This window comes from Falco biarmicus, chromosome 8 (genome assembly GCF_023638135.1).
Source record: "Falco biarmicus isolate bFalBia1 chromosome 8, bFalBia1.pri, whole genome shotgun sequence".
NCBI classification, from domain to species: Eukaryota; Metazoa; Chordata; class Aves; order Falconiformes; family Falconidae; genus Falco; species Falco biarmicus.
Window position 1 is genome coordinate 15,227,145 of NC_079295.1, and position 22,691 is coordinate 15,249,835.

The 22,691-nt window shown below is 37.9% G+C and overlaps 1 protein-coding gene across 2 annotated transcripts; it reads left to right on the forward strand.

Moving 5' to 3' along the window:
* The first annotated feature begins 5 nt into the window (after nt 1–5).
* Nucleotides 6–20,818, forward strand: MDH1B (malate dehydrogenase 1B). 2 transcript variants are annotated; one of them, XM_056349617.1, is made up of 14 exons: nt 6–98; nt 509–621; nt 1,565–1,699; nt 1,863–2,005; nt 2,665–3,167; nt 4,235–4,376; nt 5,296–5,459; nt 6,545–6,684; nt 7,400–7,484; nt 9,217–12,830; nt 13,786–13,898; nt 14,267–14,313; nt 16,462–18,364; nt 20,045–20,818. In XM_056349617.1, the coding sequence occupies exons 1-10, from the start codon at nt 77–79 to the stop codon at nt 9,246–9,248; spliced, it is 1,479 nt and encodes a 492-aa protein (XP_056205592.1). In that variant the 5' UTR covers nt 6–76; the 3' UTR covers nt 9,249–12,830; nt 13,786–13,898; nt 14,267–14,313; nt 16,462–18,364; nt 20,045–20,818. The 2 variants fall into 2 exon arrangements, with proteins under 2 accessions (XP_056205592.1, XP_056205591.1); XM_056349616.1 differs by lacking the exon at nt 20,045–20,818 and having other exon boundaries at nt 16,462–19,709.
* The last annotated feature ends 1,873 nt before the right edge of the window (nt 20,819–22,691 follow it).

The following is a 22,691-nucleotide window of genomic DNA, read 5'->3' on the forward strand; positions in this document are numbered from 1 at the left end:
GCGAGCCGAGGGACAAGCGGCGGCAGCGGCGCGTTGCTGCGCAACGGCCAAGCGGCCGGTGGAGGGAGCCGCGCGCATGGCCAAGTGGGTGCTGGCGGGTGAGGCTCCCCGCGCGTACCGCCCGGCCCGCCCCGCACCTGCCCCTGCCCCGCACCTGCCCCTGCCCCGCGTCGCTCTAGAGAGCGGCGCCCGTGCGGCGCGCTGCCCCTGCCCCTTCTAGCCAGCCTTCTCCCCCCGGCCCCCGTCGGCGAGGGTCCTGCGTCACTAGCTGCTGTCCCGCCGGGGCGGCCTCCTCAGCCCCTTCAGCGCTGGCTGAGGAGACCGTTTCACCTCCAAAGTTATCCTTTCTTCGCTGGCTCATATGCTTGTCCTGTTTCTTTCTGGGAACTCGCGGGATGATGGTTGCGTAAGACACTTTTTTAATTGGAACAATGAAGAGACGTTTGACCTGTTACGCCCCTATCAGTCATAGTCACAAAATTTCCCGTTTGTGGTGTTGTGTTCCCAGGTAAGGCAAACTGCCCTTGCTATGCCAAGGCTGAACTCCTGGCTGACTATCTCCAGGCTAACTTGCCCAACTTCAGGGTTCACAAGATCACTCAGCACCCTGACAAATGGGAGGTAAGGGATCGTTAGTCGAGGCCTTAGTAGATGCCCCAGTACTCTACAAAGCAACGAATGTGCTTATCTGTAGTAAGTCTCTTCTTCCTCTGAATTAGTGTTTTGCTGTGTGGGTAGAGGTGTTGCAGAAGCAGCTTTGGCTGCAAAAGCTAGCCAGAGGAAAGGTTTGAATCCTGTGAGAGACTGGCATTCTTGTGATTCTTACCATGGAAGATGGGCACAAAATGTGGGTCAGCCTAAAGCTATGTTTTGTCAGTAAGAAGTTTATTATTTTTTTATTACAGGCTGCTCAGCCTGTAAATCTTTTGCACACTGCGATTGCATATGCCTTCAGAGCTGTTACTTGCCAAGAGCATTTCTGGCATTCAAGGGCTCTGAATTGCAATGAAAGTATGAAATTAAATCTCACATATTTGTTTACCATGTGGATGGGTCTTCCTGAGTACTTTTGCTGTAGACATATTGCCATGTCTACACTGTAGTCCCTATAATGAACTGAAAAAACTGCAGTATTACTTCATGAGATAGGCAGTACTATGACGTTTATTGCCTTTTACATTTTGCTTGACACCTCAGCCAAATAACTGGAACAGTTAAGTGAACAGCAATTAACTAACCTCTGCAGCTTGCTTACCTTCTGCAGCTAAATAGGAATCCTCAGTTTACTTACTATTTCACAACATTGATGTCTTCAATTGACAATTAAGCAAACTTACAGCAGTAAAATCAAGTAGAAGTAAGACCTTTTGCTGAGTTTTGTACAGTGTATCACCATGTCTTGTTTTGTTTTTTGCACCATCTTGCACACACTGGTATGTGAGTAAGTTATGAAGGACCTTATTATTACGTATTGAGGAAATAACAGGAATGTTTATAGCTGTAACATTTAAGTTTTAAAAAATATTAAAGTGTTAAAACCTTTTGGTGGGAATGTTTACGTTAGCAGTGGCTTCATGACATTTGTGAAAAGAATGGATGGGAATACAGACAGTCTCCTATCATTTGGAGAGAACTTTTGGACCGTGGAGGGAAGGGTCTGCTTCTGGGAGGAGTTAATGACTTTCTGGAATATGCTCAGGTAATGAGCTGCCTTTAATACAGTAAACACATATTTTATGTTTTCTTATAGCATTATTGTTCTTTATTCTTCCTTCAAATGTAAAATAAAACTATCCTTTCTCATGTTATCTTGCTGTGTTTGGGTTGTCATTTAATTTGAGATCATCCTTTTTTTTTCTTAGCATTATTATGGCGTCACCTCAATGAAGTTGAGTGAGGAACTGTTAGACATTGCTAAGGAGAACCTGCAGGCACACAGTGAAATTGAAAAAGAGGAGGAAGAGATTAAAAGTCTTATCAAGCCTTTGCAGATCTGGATCACCAGGTGAGAGTAAAAAGAATATCTGTAAAGTTTCACTCAGCTTCAGAAGAAAGCACTTTTTCCTATCGCGTATAACAGGTGTAACCATCTGAAGTTATACATGAATTCCTGTAATTTGCTGATTTTAATTAGGTTCTGCACCCCTGAGTATTCAGTATATAATCTAGAAATTATTTCTACTTTTGTTGCATTTTGCACTAGTTTAAGTGAGGGATGTGAACAGGCAACATTTAGACCCCAGATCACCTTAAGGAAAAGCAAGTATTTACAAAGTCAGGAATTTTGTAGCACAACTATATTGCATTAAATGTTTTTGGAAATATTTAAATAAGTCTCTTGCAGTTCTACCTTTAGAAATTTCTGTATTTCTGGTGGTACTAAAAGAGCATCTTAAATCTGGTTCTTTAAAGACACCAATTTTTAAGTGACAGTATTGACTAAAATGTATTGGATGGAAAAATCTTCAAATGAAAAGGAGGACAGAGCTGTTCTAATTTTTAACCTGTTAAAATGACAGAAAGAGAGATAAAGGAGGCAAGATAGTGGTCTATTTAAACATAACCAAATACAAAAGAAAGATCTTTGTCTTTATTTATGTAATACTTCCAAACAAGCAGTTGTTAGTCTTTAACTATGATTTTTCTATATACTTCTCCTCTTAGTGCATCAGCTCCAATCTGTTATCAGCTGATCCCTCTGTTGGCAAATGGAGAGGTGTTTGGGATGACCACAGAAATCAGTATCCATTTGCTTGACACTGACCAGTTTAAGGAAGTTCTTTGTGGTATTGTAATGGAAGCTGAAGACATGGCGTTGCCACTCCTCCGCAGTATTTCAGAGCACACTGAAATAGATGAGGCTTTTATTCAAGCCGATATTATCATTGTTCTTGATGATGTCCTCTTAAACCGTGAAGTCCAATCCCTTGAGTGCTGCATCAGGGAAGTGAGTAAGATCTGTCAAGTGTATGCTCCCTTGATCGAGAAGAATGCCAAGAGTGATGTCAGAGTAATTTCATCAGGAAAGACCTTTGTAAACCTTAAGGCGATGATGATTATGACATACGGTCCATCCATTAAGCCTGAAAATGTCATTGCCGTTGCAACATCCTGGGAAAGTGCAGCTAAAGCCATGCTGGCCAGGAAGCTAAGCATGAATGCAGCAGGTGAATACTTTTTTATTCTGGTGGCATTTGGGGAATTCAGTGGATGAACACCTTTGTGACTATGTATTTCATTGCAGAACACAGTTGATGTGCATACAGAAATGCAAGCCCAGCAGTGCCCCCGCTGAATTGCATGGCTGTACAGAGTGCCAGGGTGTCACTAGCAGGTGCTGCCATTTTCTATGCTTATCTGGGTCGGTGCCTGCTCCCATGAATGTCAATTCTTTTGCTGACTTTTGGATGCAGCCATGCCATTTTGGTGTGTATTTCATGCTGGAAATACACCAAGAAGGACTAAGCAGTGTTGCAAATCATGAACTAGGCTTCAAGATTGCACTTGCACTCTGCAGCTGTTATTTTGGAGACACACTAGCTGTGAAGAAACCTGATATCATACTGCTGTGCAGATAATGAAAGTATAATAGAACTGTGTTGTAGTATTAGTTCTGGGTTAATTAGCTTTCTTTCTCAAGTCAGTTGTTACAGCTTGGTTATATTTGCACAGTTCTGCACTGCATAGCAAAAGTGTGCTCCAGGAGCCTGCTCAGTGTTGCAGGAGTAGGGACTGGTCATAAATGAGAAGTCTAAGTATTTTGGAGCCTAAGAAAACAGAAAAGAAGTAAGTTAATAGGCTGAGTAGCCTATCAGCAGATTATCTGAGAAATTCCTTTTGTACCAAAGCAGGTAGATTTAATTTATTTTTTTTAATATATTTTTTAATATTAGGCATTCTGTATTTATGTTTACAGGATTTTAAAAGTAACATCACTGTATGTTTGCAATGTGATTTTTTTGTTGTTGTTTTAAAGAACTAAGTATTTACTAGGGTTTGCCTATTATGTACAATAACATGATATAAATTAAAGTTGCTTTTTCTGTTTGTGGTGAGGTTTCTGTTATGGAGAACCTTGTTGCATTTTTCAGATCAAATAATTTCTCCTATAAAGGCAGGACACTGAATTGAAGAACAATTCATCTTGAAAGGAACTTCTGAAGGTCATCTAGTGCAGTCTACATTGTGAAAGTATTTGTCTGTCTTTTCATTTCAGTTTTTCCTTCTGTTATAGGAGTTAAAGACGTGATTGTGTGGGGCAATATTACTGGTTCTAACTACATTGATTTGTCACATGCAAAACTTTATGGATATGACTGTGCTATTTGGGGCCCAGCTGATTTTCCACATCCTTTGTTGAATAAGATTTATGATAGGTACAGTACAGATTTTTTTTTTAAAGTAAAACTAAAAAAACATCTTTTAATCTATGTTTATCTGAATGTGTAATAAACATCAAGAAGGGTTTTTGTTTTCAAGGTTTATCTTTACTGACTAGTGCTGTACATAAAGGAAAACTCAAGTTTAAGTACTTGGATGGTAAAAGAAGTTGAGTAGTTCCTAGTGCTATACGTTGTTCTGACTCTTCTGCCAACTCCGTTTGTAACTGTATTTTCCTACACATTAAGAGTGTTTCTCTTCTATTGTATGATGAACAGCCTATAAGAGGTAATGAAAGTCCAGGTTAGTGACTTAGATGTCTAGTATGCATGAGGAAACTTTGAAATAATACTAAACATTTATCTGCATCTTGAAGTACATGAATTCCATTGAACACATTGCCTGAGCACACTAATGTTGTCAGTTTCCCAAAATGGGCAATTTGTTAACATATATAAAAAGGATATCTGGCAACTGGATGGCTTCTTGTGGAAGGAAAAGTAGCAGAGAAAGCATGGGTGCAGTGAGAGGGCAGCAGATGTGACATCCACTCAGGCCTGGCTATATGGAACTCTCCAAATCTAGAATTTACTGGACAGTAGATATTTCTTTTGTTCAATACTTTTACTGTGCTGACCACAGAGGGATTATGGTTCATGGCTGGGTTCTTAGGTTATGAGAGGTTATGACTTGGGTAAATGACCTAACTTGCATAGCTAAGCAGTGTTTGTTCTTACCTTTTGAGCCTCTTTTTGTTTCTTTGAGTGCCTTGCCTTCAGCAGTGAAGTTTGAATAAATTTCAACTGTTCTCTTCCCTCAGGTTTAGTTATTTTTCCCTCTAGAAAACTACACTTCCTGAAATCATCTCAGGTTTTATTTTTTTCTTCCCCCCCCCCCCCCCTTTTCTTGTTGTAGTGAATGGATCCATTCAGAATTTCTATCTGCACAGACTTCACTGAGTTCCCGGCTCTGTCATTATGTAGGAATGTTACCTGCTCATGCGGTAGCCACTGTACTGAGATACTGGTATCACAGCTCTCCTCCTGGGGAGATTGTTTCTGTGGGAATACTTAGTAAAGGTAAATCTACTTTTGCTTCACATATTCTTGTCTAGCTTTCCCCATATGCATAATGTTATTTTTTAGTCAATATTTTTAATTTATTAAAAACTTGTAAAACAAATCATGATGTAATGGGAGGCTGAGAGTTTGTTTCAGCATAAGAACCTCCAAATCTAAGCAGTTTTGCTCTCTAGAGCTTGTGATTTGGTACTCGCTTCTTACAATCATCTCTTAGTTTAATATTGTCTTGTTCCAAGTTGCCTCTTAGTCCTTTGGTTTAAATGCTTTTCTGGTGCATGTATTTTAGGCAAGAACTCCTTATAGTTCTTAGAGCCTAAGCTATAAAAGCATGTTCTTCTTAGGTAATGTTACAGTTCCATTATTGGTTCATGTAACTACCCAACAGCCATTTAACTCTTGTATGAAATAAAACTTTTTTTTCCCCTTTTTAAGATGTAAAATTGTTACAGCAATTCTGTTACAGCACAGGAAAGACATGAACCTGTTGGAGCAGGTCAAGAAGAGAGCCACAAAAATGATCAGAGGAATGAACACCTCTTCTGTGAAGAAAGGCTGAGAGAATTGGGGTTCAGCCTGGAGAAGAGAAGGCTCCATGAGGGACAGACTTTTTAGTAGGGCCTGTTGTGATAGGACAAGGAGTAATGTTTTAAACTAAAGAGGGCAGATTCAGACTATATATAAGGAAGAATTTTTTATGATCAGGGTGGTGGAACACTGGAACAGGTGGCCCAGAGAGGTGGTAGATTCCCCATCCCTGGACACATTCAAGGTCAGGCTGGATGGAGCTCTGAGCAGCCTGATCTAGTTGAGGATGTTCCTGTTCATTGCAGGGGGGGGTTGGATTAGGTGGCCTTTAAAGGTCCCTTCCAACCCAAACCATTCTATGGTTCATGTACATTTAACTAAAAGACAAAGTTACAGTAAAAGGGGAGCTCTTCTAGTCTTTGAAATGTACACTCCATTTATACTAAGATCTTACAGTTGCAGACTTTTGCAAGTCTGTAAGACTATCTTGACACTGGTGAGGATGTGTTTTTTGTTCAGAAATAATATGTTTGGGTCGTTGTTTCCCTCTTCTGCAGGTCAATTTTGCATTCCTGAAGGAATTGTCTTCTCTATGCCAGTGAGGTTCCAGAATGGTAACTGGGAAGTCATGACAGAATTAGAAATTAATGAAATGACCCAAGAAGTTCTGGGACGCTTAGCCCATGAGCTGGTTCAGGTGATTATTTTTTGTATCTAATAGTATGCCCATTCTGCCACCTATGGGTACCTTGCAATATAACTTTGTATACTGAAACCTTTGCTCCACGTTAGCTGTACAAACTGCACATGTGCATTTATGCATGATAAATACCCAGTATTTTTAAGTGTAAGGTAGTATTTATATATTGAAATGAACAGATGGTTGTTCTGTGGCTCAAAAAGGATATGATAAAATAAGTATACCTACGTAAGTGTAGAACCTGCACCCCTGAGTTCTGCATGCTTTGTGCAAAACAGAAATATTAGCTTTAATGTAATGTTTCTACATTCTGCGCTGCTGATGTTGATGTTGCTTGTGTGGTATTCAGCATAGTATGCCAGCAGATATATCTTTTGGGATCCTTATTGTGGTGACTCTGCATGAATGAAGGCCAGTTTTTACTAGAATTTTACTAGTATTTTTGTCAGAAAACATAAAATCAGTCAGCAGTAATTTTGTCATAAACTTCTTGTGAGTTAGTGAGGCAAAAATAATTTGACTAAATATTAAAATACTGAAAAGACTGGTCCCAAACTCAACATTCTAGCTTCTATCAGATTTTGTGATCTTCAGCCATACTAGTAACAGGTAAGGATTATTTTATTTTAACGTATTTTAAGTTTGTGCTAGAAATTACAGTGCATGAAAAGAATGGGTGATATTAAAATTGTGTTTTGGGTTTATTTTTCAGGAAAAGCTCATTGCGCTAAAGGAAATAAAAGAAATGCATCCATATGCAGCTGAAAAAATCACTAGTAAAAAAATTTTGCATCAAGGTGGGTTTTTCTCCCCAGAAAAGATGAGATCAAGTTTTAAGTGGGAATTTAAGTAGTGCATTCTTACTTTATGTCCCTTTGGTTTAAAATGCATGTAAGAACCTTAGGAAGGAATATAAATAACAGTGCTTCTCTGATGTATGCTGGACTGTGCCCGGGGCATGGTGATAGGAAGGGCAAGCCTGCATGGTAGCAATGCTTTGTTAAGTTTCTATTGTGTCCTTCACAGACCATGAATATAAAAGCTGAGCACAAATAATACATTTAGCATGACACATTTTACCACGGGTTATTAGTAAAAATAGTTTTAACCTAGTTGAAGTACTTCCACCATGTGTCCTACCATATGTTTTTGAAGCTGTTCTTTACTATACTATTCTTTACTATCTAACAATAATGAGTTGAATTTCTAACAGAAAAAAAAATACTGTAAATTGGAACTCAAACTTCTCATTTTTCTATCTGTTACAGTACCAAAGAGTTCATTCACTATCTTTAGTCTATAAGCCAGTCAGAAGAAGAAAAAGTTGAGACATCCAAAGACAGTAGGCTAAAAAAAGAGATATTTCTGCTTTCTGTAGAGAAGGCAATCTTGGTAAGTGGCAGCCAGATCTGCCACTTCTTCCAATTAGAACAGATGAAAGATCTTTTAGAGATCCCTACATTATGAATTATTAAGCCATTTTGCTTTGTTAATGACAAACCAAGTTTATCATGACATAGTTTTTTTAAATGTATGAAGATATGAGAAATTTCAACTAAAAATCTACAGAACAACTCCGATATACCTTCCTAATATTTAGGAGCATGTGGGAGGGCTATAGGCTACATGATACTGCCATGGCAAAACTCCCCTGAATCCACAATCTGCTTTTCCTGTGCAGAATATAAAACTCACATCTTCTCCAATGTCTTTCTGTGCTGCTTTTCCTACGTATTCTGCTTTTCAGGTTCTCTTTTCTCTTAAGATTATATAAAGGAAAGAAGAATTATTCATCAAAACAAGAACAGATGAACTTTAAAGTGTGTTTTATTTTTGTTTTCTCACTTTTCCCCAATTCTTAGGTTCTGAAATCCCTGTACTTTCCCAATGTTATAGTCATTTCTTTCTACTTTTAGGTCCTACAGGCCTTTTCCCTAGTTAGTTTTCTTTCTCCCTTCCTTCAGATTCTTTCCAGTACTTTTTTATCAGCATTTGCTATACTATGAGCTGCTCTTGTGCATTAAGGGCAGGCTGAAGAATGGGGAAACTACTTGGAGCTTGATGGCCAGGCCCTTTAGTGAGCACATAAGCCTTTTGGTTATCCATGCTTGTTTCTCAGGGAAGGACTACAGAGAATAATATTTTCTTGATAAATGCAGAGTTGAATTATTCTACTGATCATGACCAATCGTGAGGCAATTGGCAAAAGGAAAAGTTATAAACATGACCTTGATTAATCCAGACAGGAGATTCCTGATTAGGTAGGAATGTCATTCTCTGTCTGCACTCTACTTGTATGGCACTGCTTCTCTGTGTAGCTGTCCCATTCCTCTTGCGACTGCTTTAAAAACCAAGCAGAGGGCCATTCTGCTGCTAGCAGCTAACTGCTTAGTTATGGCCTACTCTTGTGACCTTAGTAGCAGGTGCTGTACTAGTTGAGTATTACCAAAGTGCCCTGCTTATCTTCTTGCATGTGTAAGTATTTTAGGAAGTTTGCAAAAATATGTGCTGTTTTTTTCTTTTTTACAGAGATGGAAGCCTTGTCTACTGGCTCATTTTAACCAGAGTTGTCTGGAGGAGAGAATGCGGAAAATTCCCATGCTAAAGCTATGTTTCCATTTCCATTGTAGCAAACTACAAAGAAAGGCTAAACATTGTCATAGTTTTTACAGTACCTTCCTCATCAAAAACCTGGAAATTGCAGGCAGAAAAATATTTCAAAAACAGTGTGAATGTAACATTCTTAATCTGGAGACCAAAGCAAAATTCCTACCGACTTTAATAAGTCTAGGATTTCATTTACATCCAACAACTTATTTCTTCAGACCAATAAACTGTTTCAAAAACAATCATATTATAATAATTTTGAATGAGATTGTCACACACAGAGTGACAGTTGTATAACTCCAAATTCTTGTTTCAGATGTAATTAAACACAATACTTGCATAAGAATATACATTCTCAGGCAAAAACAATTTTCTAACACAAAAATTGAAGTGCATACATCTCCTTAGTGACAAGATCATTTTTGTCTCCATGTCTTTTATCTATTCAATGAGTTTCATAGGGACTGTTGATGTGTTTTAAGTCAAACATGCAATTAAGTCCTTGTCTAAACAGAATTGATGAGGTACCACTGTTACTTGCATGTCTTTAGTGTCTTAAAAGATGGAGACTGTGTTAAATGAAATAGTATTGTATTTGCTAATTTTTTATCAGAAGTGAGTTTTTAAAGCAAAATAAGAAGTTTCATGTTCTTTGAATTATATACATGTAGTTGGAATAAATTCATTATTTCTGTTCAAGTGGAGGTTCCAACTCTGAACAGGGGTAACTTCTTACATGAGGAAACCAAGAGGAGTTCATCTGCTGTTTATCGGCTGATGTTGACAGAAGGGGTGTCTCACTGGTCTTAGAGAGAGGAGCTCGGCTGGGGTATCACAGGAAGTTGGAAGAGTGTAGTTTCTTATGTGAAATATACATGGGAGAAGCAACAGTTACAGGAAGTGAGATATTGTTGCAGGTATCTTCATGTAAGAGTTCACATGGGAGCTGGTAGAGGGCAGTGATGTAAGAAGTCTTGAAGAGAGTGGTTAGGAATCACTCATTTCATGAGGAAGTGGTCTCCAAGGCATTAGTTTCCAGCAGTGTGTGCACAGAAAATTGGCTGAGCCTCTGAGGAGCATCTGAAGGCAGATGTCTCAGGAGAGCATAGCCAGGAAGGATGCTACAGTAGTCTTTAGAAGAAAAGTTAGCTTCTCTAATGTGTCTTTACATTTGTTTTTTTCTGTATAGATTATGATTTGGCAGTCTTTTATTCTTTGAATTCTTTTATTCTACCTGTGAAGATAGTAGTTCAAACAGACTGCAATTCAAACACCAACGCTGCACAGCTGTTAGTGAGAAGGAAATGAACTCTCTGCAATGTATAAGCAGGCTTACTGGACTTGCAAGTCACTACCTAAAAACCACAAACAAAGAATTTCGTCTCAGATGTTGGGAGGAGAAAGACAAAAAAAAAGTCTTTGACGTCTCTTGTATCCTAAATTATTCTAATTAATTTGCTTAGTGGGCTGTAGGGGAATTTAGGTCATTCCTCATGGAAGCATAATAGAATGGGAAAGTTTCTTTTCCTAGCTTTTGTTTAGGAGAGAAAGAAAGAATAGAAATAATAGGCAAGGTAAAATATGGTAACATATTCAAAGTTGGTTACAGTTGTAACACAGGAATTAATTTAGTCATCACTAAGTTTGTTTTTTCTATAAGTAGTAAGTAATTTTTTATATACATTTTCTCACAAGTTACTGAGTAATGCTATGTATGCAGGACATTCATAGCACTGATGAATCCTACCACCTGGGTGTTAGAGTAACTGTTGAAAAATTTATGAAAAAGGGCTTTAAGATAAATGTATCTACCTTACAGATATTATATATATTCTGCATAAACCCTAGCATTTGGGTGTACTGGAGAGTGTGTAAGCTTTCCGGTTGATCTGAACAATTCTTATTTTAGGACATTACCACTAGGACTTACTATTTTTCCTCTTTGTGTAGTTGTACCAACTGTTCATTACAGCACACTGTGCTTGGTGCATTGTTGTGCCAGCTTCCACCTCATTTTCAGTCTCTATAGCAACACTGTTTCTCAGCAACTGGGAGATGCTTGGTAAAGGCCTCTCAATTTAGAAATACTGCAATCCAACCATAAGAAAAAATTGCTTTGAAACAAAGATCAAAGAAGTTTTATCTTCAATAATTCAGGATATTTATTACTAATTAATTAGTGCTCTCTGTTTTGACTGCTTAGACAATTACCTGATACTTTGATCTGGGCCTTTGCAAGGCATTTGTTGTGAACAGCTTTCATTTAAAAGCAAAACCTGTAGAACTGTGTCTTGAAATCAACTTTTAAGTGCTATAAAACTACTGGACTACTTTGGTGGTATCGTGTGACTTCTGGGCCTTTAGTAAGTAGCTGAGAGAAAGGTAAGTGCCGTTACTGTATTTAAGAGGAGACAATAATTTCAGCCTTTGAACACAACATAGGATGTTTTCACCCTTCACAGGAAACAAAAGTAATTGTAGTTTATTTTATGCATATTTAAAATATTGATCATACATTGTTGATTTCAAAAGAAGGCAGGCCTCTGTAATTAAGTCAATTGATCTATTTGGGAGATTTCTGTCTTACTTGATCTGGTTTGTCTTTCTCTGTACTTTAACTTAATTATGTAACATGAATAAAAGTGCATTTTATTTGCTAAAGTACATACACTGAGAAACTGTGTAGGCAAACAAAATACATCTAAGTAATCAAACATGTTACTTTTCGTGCACATTCCAGTAGGATTCAAGAATAAGGCTACTCTTGTTCTGCACATAAAAGTATTTCTATTCATGGGACTGGGGTTTATAATGGTAAAAATGTATTTCCTGTACATTTGTAATTAATTTTAAAATTCTTTTTTGTTCTGTGGAAGCATTTTTAATTATTGAAGGACACATGTAGCTGAAATACAACACACTGACTGAAATAGTGTATCAATGAGCAGTTAGTTCAGATCTGATGGCAGGCAGATACTGCTTCTACTTTCATATTATGTTAATTATAAAGTAGATGTGCTACCACTGAAGTAGATCCTGTTCACCCAAGCATTCCTCCTCCAGTTAAGATCTGAGCTCTCCACAGAGTTTTGTGTATACAAATGTAGACTGTACATATGTTAATAAGGGCTTTCATAACTTTTTTGAGATAGGGTTCATGGGTATGTTGTTACGATGTTGCACAATGACAGCCAGTTTAGTAAAACACATAAACACATACTTTGAGACCATGAATACCCTAGTACAGGAGTACAGTGTTATTTATCCATGTGGGTGATTTAAAGGTTAGACATCGTGCTGTAGTGGATAGCGAGCTCATCATCTTACAGTAAGTATCAAGTGCTAATAGATTATGCATGCTATACAACTCAGTGAGGTCAGTGGATCTGTTCTTGAGTGTGCAAATTCTAATGAGTGAGTTCTAATTTAAGTGAGTTTAACTTGCATATTTTTACATTCATCTTCTTGCTTTTTTTTTTTTTGTGCCTTTGGTGGGGAGAAAAAAAGGAGGAAAACATGAGGCAAGCTGTGTGTTTGTAAGTCTATCTTTTAGGTTGCTACATGTAGCTTTCACTAAACACTTATGTTTAATTTGTTGCTTAGAATCTTCTGATTTCATTGATTTCCCTACATGGGCTTTTTCTGTCAAGTATACAGAGACATACACTGCTGCACCTATTTTAGAAGTAATTGTATAAGCAAGGTTACATGCCTATGTAAATGTTGGCCAGAACTGCAGCCTTGCAGAACCCAGGGTCGAGTCCAAGATCTAAACCTTAGTAAGGAAAAAAATAGAATAGTGAAAAAGAAACATAGTGGTATTGCTTTCAAAGAAGGACTTTTCAGAAAAAACTCTGGCATTGTAATACTTAATGAAGAAGTTATTAAAGCAAACCTGTATCACATCATTTTCAGTATTTATAAGTTATTTAGAGACCCAAACACAAAGTTGCAGCTTTCACCAGTTAAAATGGTAAGAAGCATATTTATGATAGACTCAATAGTTACAAATCCTTGAGTATTTATGCTTTGTAATTGGCTAGTATTCTCTCATGTTTGACAAATGGTCATGGACAAATGATCAATGACTCTTGGTGGGAAAATGTAATAAAGTGAACATTTGGGTAAGTTCAGATTTAATACCTAATTTATTATTTAAGTTTTAGATAGTTTCCAACTATTTAATTTTTAATTATTCTAGCAATTTCCTTTTTTTCCCCACTATAAGCCACATGTAGGCCTTTGGAGTCTCATGTGGCTTAAATCTGTTATACCTAGTGTTTTTCAACTGCAATATAAACTGAAAGTTAATTAATATACTGAATTGATATTTATATTTTTACATTTAAAAATATAATGTAGTTTAGAGCATTAATGAGATAAATCCTGAGTGGAGACATTCAGATTCTGTTATTATCAGGGACTCTTGCTTTCAGGGTTCTGTAAAGAAGTAGATTCATGGTTACACTTCCTTTTTCGCTTCCTTCTCAGCTCAAGAAGAAATGATGTCAGCTCAGCTGAAAACTTCAGTTCTGTTTGAAAATTTTACAAAATAAACTTGTGAGAAACTACAACCAATGAATCTTGGGATGTCTAGTGTAAAGGTATACCCTTTCTGACCTGAAATTATACACTATGGACTGTGTCGTAATCCTGTATGTAAACACTGGATTCTTCAATAGTGAAAGATCCCATTTCCTGTACTTGAAACTGTTCTGGGGACTGTTTTCACCCTGAGACAATTATGTAGTTACTAGAGTTACTCCTACTTTATCCTGAGCAGAGAGCCTGCAATTTTCTGGAGTTTCTCTGCACTTGGCACCAAAACTATTATGTTGCTTTATGTAAGTCTGTTTAGTTTCATTTCTGAATTGCATCCAGTAAATTGTTCAGATTAAAGGTTTGATTTGAATGGTTCGATATGTCTCTGTCTAGAAAATGTGGTTTTACACTTTGGTTTGTTTCATTATAGAACGCCTAATGCCATCTGTTCATTTCAAATGGATCCAGACTTTCAGGGTAAGGATTTTTCTCATTTTTTCCCCAACTTTTCTCAAAAGATATTTCTGTGTCTTTTTGAACAGAAACTACTGAATTGTAATGAAGTCTCACCATTTTCAGAATCTCTGTGCTGTAGCACATAAATGACAAGTTTCACAGCTGTGATGTCCTACCTTTATTTTTGGATCTGTCCTGGCACCTTCCTTGCCATTGTCACATTGGCTCGTGGAATAGTCACGTGCACAGGGGCCATGATCCCTAATTATAATATATTTTAAGTTTTTTTTCACATATTCTCAAATAGGCATGAATGATGGCCATAAACTCCCTTTTTGAGTGCAAAATCTTGACAGATACTTCATCTGCTACATAACAAGTAGCACAAAATACAGAACTAACAGGTAACCAGCTGGAGATGTCAGGAAACAATGCACTCTTTTCTATATGTGTAGCAATTCCTTTGTCACCTTTGCAAAAAATGGCATTTATGAGTCTTGAGGTGAAATTCTGCAGAATGATTACATGCTGGTTTTCTGTCTAAAGGGCAAGCTCCATTCCTATGAGAAATAAAAGAGTTTAGTGCCCCTAAATAGCTTCTAAACTATCGTTTATTATTATAAATAATAGTCCTGAAATATTTTGTATTTTATTTGGGCTTTTTTTTCTTTGTCTGCTGTTTTACTTGTGTGCTCTTGCAAGTTAATTCTGGAACTGTGCTTGGCAGGCACAGAATGCCCTGCTTTGAGGCCACATTTTGTCTGTAAGGATGGACTTGAAGTGAGTAGCAGATGGCTACTAAAACAGATTCCCTCCACTTAGAAAGTCATCTTGCACATGGAAGGTGTTTGAATTGGATCATGTGTATGTTTCTAGCATTTGTATTTGAAAATAAGCATTTGGAATTTAATCCACAGCCTACTGAAAACTGTGGGAGTCTTTCTGTTACTTTCAAAAGAGCTTTGGATCAGTTTACTGAAGAAAGAGAACTGATGATGCATGGAAGTCAAAACTCATTTTTCACATTGTATGACATGCTATGCTACATCTCCGAATAATATCACAAAACATAGTATGACAAGAGCAGGACTAAACAGATGGTATAGCAGATATTGGCTTATTTCTATATCTTAGGCAGCATCTGGGAACCAGCAGAGCCCATAATTTGCTGACTATTAACATTAGTCTGGTATATTTGTGGGAAACCATTGCACACAGATTGGTTCATTTCCAGAGTATACAGGTAAAGAGATTCCTGAGTTGTTTCTACTGGGTTATGCATATTTGTTGCTTATCTTTGACCTTAATCAACTGTGAGTAACTCTTCTTCTCTGAAGGACAGGGAGAAAGAGTCTCTGAGGACAGGGGGATAACTGATAAATTCCTTTCTAGTTTCTAAAGCTTTGTGATTTTTTAAGTTGTTTTTTTGTTTTGTTTTGTTTTGTTTTGTTTTGTTTTGTTTTTGCCGGGAAGTTCTAGTTGTATGTGTAAAGTATCAATTATAGGTCATGTTCAGAGGCCCTGACTTCCCTGTCAGGAAAACATCCTTTAGTGACGTGAAAGGAATGAGCTGAAATCATGTAAGGATATGGGATTTAGTCAAGCAGCTTGAGTGGGGTTACTAAGCCGAGATGTCAAAAGCCAGTTGCTCTGGTAAATTGCTTATCTTTGCAAGAGTCCCAGATGTTGATCTTGACAGAAAATTTGTTTAATGCTTGAAACAACGTGCATCCAAAACAATAACCTTGCTGTGCAGACTGACAAACTTTTCCTTGCAGAAGAGCATCTCTGATCAAGAAACTGTTTTGCCTGAAGAAATATTATTTCATTATGATCTTGGCTAAAAGTATGCACTGTGCATATCCTTTTTTCTGGTCCATGGATAGACTTGATTCCCAAAGAAGCAGGTGTGCTGTCTATGTTAAATATTATTATTACAACTTGTTGTGTCACTGGTCACAAGAAGACCATTTTCTTCACAAAGCTACTGAAAAAAAGCAAAACCAAAACCAAAAACGTTTTAATTTTTTTATTTTTTCAAAATTTTCCTTCAGAGTATTGTGAGTTTTGACCAAGTCCAAATCTTATTTTTAGTCAAGCACTTAGTTTTTCTTTCTTTCCTTTTTTCCCCCCCACTCTATTTTAATGTGTGTTGTTTTTCTTTCACAGAGGCTTTCAATGATGTTCAGAGCTCCGTCTACAGAACAGCCCTAAAACTACGCTCAGTACAAAGTCTGTGCCGGTGTTAGTACCCGAAGAGAATCGTGTGCTTTGATAGGAAGAAGAATCTGTAAAAAAATTGTGTTACTGTCACCATCAGTTATTATGCTACTTTGCTCTCTCATTTTCCACCTGAGAATCTCAGAACGCATCACAAACACTTAAGAGCTAGATAGTACTTCATATACAAAATGATGTTTTTCCCCCCTTTTGAATGTCAGTGGAAGTACATTAGTAAAATTCTAAAGGCATAGGAGAATCAAATTATTACTACAATCTGTAACACTGCTACATAGACATCACTGGCAAAAATGAATCTTTATGTTATTCTCGTTAAACGTCAAATTCTCATGTGTTTCTTAGTAGCTGATCTATTGGACATAATCATAGACCATCATAAATGCACTGGCATGCATTATTATTAATATTATAAGTACTAATTAGAACAACATAAAATATGATAGACCAGAAAACCCCTGGCTAGCACTCATTCTCCCTGCCTTTGAAGTGAGTGAGAACTCGGTGCAAGCAAAAATTATGGAGCAAGGCCCCAGTCATCCAGCTTGCTTTGAAATTACTGGATGTAAATTCCATATTGAGCCAGAAGGCATGGAAATCTTCAATTTTCCACCTGAAACAGTCTGTTGCTGAAAATGTACATTGCGAGTGAGGTCTTCAGGGTAGCACAGGAAAGATGACTAGTTTGTTGGCAATATTTTTTCATTTGGGCATGCTCTTCTGTGAATGTATTTAGTCTGATCTCAGCCCTGATATGGTAAATCTGCCTCATGCTATATCTTATAGCACAGGAGTACGGATTCACACAGATACTCGTTTTCATTAGCTCTGTTGCCTAGTCTTCCATGTCTCCTCTAGGCACTCATAGCACCTATCCAGCTACTCCACCTCTCCTTGAACTCTGATGACTGGAATTGCACATGGGTTGTAAGACTGAAATTCACCAGTATCTCACACTGTTTTCCCCTCTATGCTGGCAGGACCATAGACGACATACTCTAGGTTCTCTGGTTCTTCAGCTGTCTACAAACTTTCGATCTACTACAATCTTTCTTTTCTGATATTAATACTAATTGATTGTGCCTGCGTGGTACTGAATGTGACCTTTAAGAAGCCATAGCGCTCTCTTCCCACTGGATATTAGTTATTCCATGGCACTTTTAAAATACAACCTGTTTGCCCCTTTCTTGGCCATAGTGCCTCCCTTCTCTTTGTGCATGAGGAAAAGGCTTACATCAAAGCACATATTGTTTTCACAGTCCCAGGTGAGCTTTTTTCTGAAGTACTGAATGGCATGTAGTTTATGCTATCTAGACATAGAATAGAAGTTGGGTCTATAATTTGGATGCAGTTAATCATGCTGTTTTCCTATATAATTTGGATGCAGTTAATAGTGCTATTCTCTTTCCCTCCTACCTATCCCAAAATCACATCCAGGGAATTTTAGTTGAGCTGTTCTATCTTTGTAGCCTCACAAGTTTTGCTACATCCACAAGCACAGCAAGACCTTTCCCAGATTGTTTCCTTTTTACGTTGCATACTGGTTTAGACTTCATTTTACAGGCTTGTCTTAGCTAGCTTCCATTCATGAAAAGGCAGGGAAAATCATGCATTTCTCTCATTTTTCCACAGTAGATTTGGTTGACGTTTCTCTGATTCAGCACATCATATCAAGTGAACAGAGCCAGAGGGAAAAACAGATTTCTCTGAAAGTGCAGCAGATCTCTGGGATGCTGATGAAACTGTTCCAAAGGGTGAGATTAGAAAAACCAGGCCAGGTAGATCCAAAAGCTGCTGAATTCACATTGAGCCTGCTAACTACCATGTATGACAGGTGAGAGGAAGCAAAAATGTAAATCCATCAGAAAGAACTGCTAGACTAAGTCTATTTCTACCACTCTTTCACTGTTTCTGTATGAAACACTCCCATTTTGACAGTATTTTGCTTGGTATACACAATGGAAGTAGTTCAGCTATAGGAATATGAGGCACAGAGCTTTATCAGAGAAAGAATGGTCAAATGTTTCCCTAATTAACTGGATATCTGGATTTCTGACAGTCCATACTAACTTTTCTGTGAACAGCTTTACAGAGAGTAGCTCTTCTTTTGGCTGCCAAGGTATTTTGACACACTCTTGAAAAAGAATCCATATTTGCCTTTGAATGACAGTACCTATGCATAGGTCAAGAATTTGCCAGTTGCTTTTCATTATTCATTTTTCTCCAGCTTAAGAAGTTAATCATGCAATTATGAAAACAAAACTATTGTCTCATAGCTATGATCCCTATAGATCATTATATTTGTGAATAGCAGATAGTTTATGGGATTAATAAGGAAGCAGCTCACAGAGTGTACTTTTCTCACACATTGTTTTGAATAATGAATTAATTCACTAAAGGCAGAATTGGTTTGTGGTTGTACCAGATTTATAAGACAAAGGTTAAGTTCATTGTACAATTTATTCACCACAGGTGAAATTTATTCCCTTCTACATCAGAGCACAGTTTTTTTTACTGAAAGTGAGATGTAAGTGGTCTCCAGGACTTTTTCTTGAATCACTGTTCATTAATAATTTGATCTGTACTGCTTGTGGTCCCATGTTGTGAAATTTTTTATACTTACAAAAATCAATTAAGGCTAGGAATAAACTGGTGTATGATGAAACCATGAGCCAGCAGTGTGCCCTTGGGGCCAAGAAGGCCGATGGCACCCTGAGGGGCATGAGGAGGAGCGAGGCCAGCAGGGCGAGGGAGGTGATCCTCCCCCTCTGCTCTGCCCTGGTGAGGCTCATCTGGAGCGCTGTGCCCGGTGCTGGGCTCCCCGGTTCGGGAGAGACAGGGAACTGCTGCAGAGGGGCCGGCGGAGGCTACAGAGATGGCGGGGGGAGCGGGGCATCTCCCTGGTGAGGAAAGGCTGAGGGAGCCGGGCCTGTTCAGCCTGGAGAAGAGAAGGCTGAGAGGGATCTTACCAATGTACACAAATATCTTAAGGGCGAGTGTCAGGGGGATGGGGCCGGGCTCTTTTCAGCAGTGCCCAGCGACAGGACAAGGCGCAACGGGCACAAACTGCAACACAAGAAGTTCTTTCTGAATATGAGGAAGAACTTAAGGGTGACAGCACTGGGACAAGCTGCCCAGAGATCTTGTAGAGTTTCCTTCTCTGGAGACATTCAAAACCCACCTGGATGCAACTGTGCAGCCTGCTGTAGATGAACCTGCTTTAGCAGGGGGTTGAACTAGATGATCTCCAGAGGTCCCTTCCAGTCCTGACCATTCTGTGAAACAAAGCAAGAAACATCAAAAGTATTTTATAATTTGTGTGCACTGGAGGGAAATAATTTAGAAGAATCTTCTTTACAGGACTGTCCTTGTCTTTTTTCCTGGTTTCTTAGAACAGTGTGTCATTTTGTTCTTGATGTAATTTCTTTAAAAAAATTTCACAAGTCTCTTCCCATGTACATAGGATAGAAAAAGCTTCTTATAATTTTCTTCTAATCGTGTTTTCTCTTTAAAGGGCCATTCTCCACTATCAACACTGGAATGTATTTCATGGCAAGAGCACATAAGGGCTTTTCCATGTTTGTGTGGTAGCTTACTTAATAAATTTACACAAAACATCATAAAGGGTTTTGATTGTATACTTTAGCTTCAATCTTGGAATTTTTTCTGTGAAAGTTCTGGAAAAACTAAATATATACATTCAAAATTTAGAAACTTTTGATCAGTAATTTCCCATGCAGCACATACTTTAGAGACCATATTGCAGCTTTATGTAGTATTGTCTGTAAAAATGCAGTATCTAAACTCTTGAAGACAATTTCATGTAATGGTATTCTGAAGTGCAATACTGCTTTGTAGAAGTGATATCTTAAATACTGAATTCCAGGATTTCCTGATTTATGGTTTCATGTCTGCCTTGTCTTCGCATAAAGAGACATTATTTCATTAGGTGCCTAGGTCACAAACTTGGGTTCCAAATTAAGCTACATTTTTTATGATCTAACGATCAAAACCAAAGTCCTGCCTCTGCATATATCCCTTTGATTAAATTGAGTTGCAGTGAAATTAAAGGGAATCATCCCAAGAGAAGCTCAGTGCAGATCTGGGGCCACAGTGAAGCTGCCTGATGATAAAATACAATAACCAGATTCTAATCCTGCTTTCTCTTCCACATTTGGGAAAGCTTTCAGCAAACGAAAAGCAGAATTTTTTAGGACATGTATTGTAAATGTAAAATTATATTTTACTTGGAATGTGAGGTCTTTGAAGGAGATGCTGTCTTTTTGTTTTCTGATTGCATGGTACCTTGAACAGTTAACTCTGTAGTTATGTTTGGTGACAAAGGGTCCTAGACATAAAATATCACTAAAATGTGACATCAGTTATATACATATGAAAGGATACAAGATTTGAAGTTGTCTTCCAACATAGCAATCTTTTTTTTCTTTAGAGGTTTAAGTTTTTACATTCTTGGTGAACGTAGTGTAACTTACATTATTTTCCTAGATCTGGAACAGGTTATATCAAAACTAGATCTGCTGCAGCTGCCCTAATTGCCCTTTCAGGAAGCACCCTACTGGCTAAATACAGAGGTGGGAAATATATGATTTTATACACTGCCTGAAATACTGAACATTGAGAAAAATCTCCATTGTAATTTTTTTACTTTAAGAGAGAATTCAGTTTTGCCACGCAAAAAGTAAATTATGTTGACTGCTTAGTTGTAGAGAAAGGCTGATGCAGAAGAAAACTTTTCTATCAATATCTGTAACCATCTTTGCATAAAGAGTAAGCCTCAGAACAAGTCATAGTAAAGTTTAAGATAAGTAGAGCTTAAAAATGAAGACAAATTTCTATTTGTCTAGCAGAAAAGAACAGAAAACTCCTAGTTTTAAATTTCATTGGATTAGAAACAATTTTGTGTATTTGAGCGAAGGAACTTTTAGAGCCCTTTTAACATTAGATAAAAATGCTTAAAGAACCAAGTATAGCAGATAACATGGTCCAGTGCAGTGTGCAGCACAAGGATTTCTGCCTAAATTAAATGCTCAAAATGTAGAACAAATGGGCCACAAGTAGCATATTTGCCTCATGCTCTTCTGCTGTATATTGTATATTTCCTCCCAAATTACAATTTGGAATCAACAATTAATGATTTAAATAGGGCATATCTTGTATAAACTTATTTAAATATTTTTCTTAAAGCCTTGAAACTGAGCCCATTGTTTCCTTCATCCATACCTGTCTTAACTACCAGGAATAAGGAATTGCCATAATTTCCTTATTTTCCTTCTCTTCCCCCTGCCTGTAGGAAGGAAGTATTGTCACAGCAGTCACTGAGTACCTGTTAGACAGTAAAGGGGAACTTTCTTGAGCGGTTTATTTGGTAGACTGCAATCATCATATAGATAATTTGAGAATAAGTAGCTAGAAGACATTTCAGGCTCTGCCAGAATTGCACTTTCTTTCCTCTGGTTGTTTTCAGCTTTCTTCCATTTTTATGCTGTCCATGATGGGAAGGTGGCCTTGATTACCCGTAGTGCCCTGAGAAGCCTACTAACAGACTTAAACCAGGTAATGCCACTGCAGTGCTGCTACACAACAGATCTTGTTGGGAGTATTCTAATCTAGGAGAAAAAAATACATGGCTGATACATTTTATGTTTGATTACGTTATGGGACTGAAGTTTGTAGGGCACTATGTTGACACAGGCAGCCACCGTGCAAAATAGGTAAAAGAATCAGATTCTGTAGCTTTTCTCAGTCAGAGTAACCACTTGCATCTCAGTGCCTCTGTGCATTCATTTTGCCTGAGCTTACAGGTCCTGGGAACAGCTGCATACATCTGTTCCTAAAGCGACTTCAAGCTTCAGATGTCTGTACTCACTGGAATAGCTTGCACTTGCAAAAAAAAAAATGCCTAGCATACAAGTATTTCCAGCTGAACTGGTGCTCAAAATGAGATCTGAAAATGAATCCTGAGGTTCAAACCTAGTGTCCTTCAGCATTCTAATATGGCAACATAGTATGTTGATCCATTTCAGTAAGTGAGCTGGAAGTGAATCATTCTGTCACATACTGAACTATGAAACTGCATACTGATAGTATGAATATGAACAGGTTTTCTTCAGAACAGTACGTAAGATGGCATTTCTATAGAT

Excerpts from the sequence above, each read along its gene's own strand:
- MDH1B (XM_056349617.1), top strand. The coding sequence starts at position 77 with ATGGCCAAGTGGGTGCTGGCGG. Across the intron at positions 1,700-1,862 it reads ACTTTCTGGAATATGCTCAG|CATTATTATGGCGTCACCTC; the intron begins GTAATGAGCTGC and ends TTTTTTTCTTAG. Across the intron at positions 4,377-5,295 it reads TTGAATAAGATTTATGATAG|TGAATGGATCCATTCAGAAT; the intron begins GTACAGTACAGA and ends TTCTTGTTGTAG.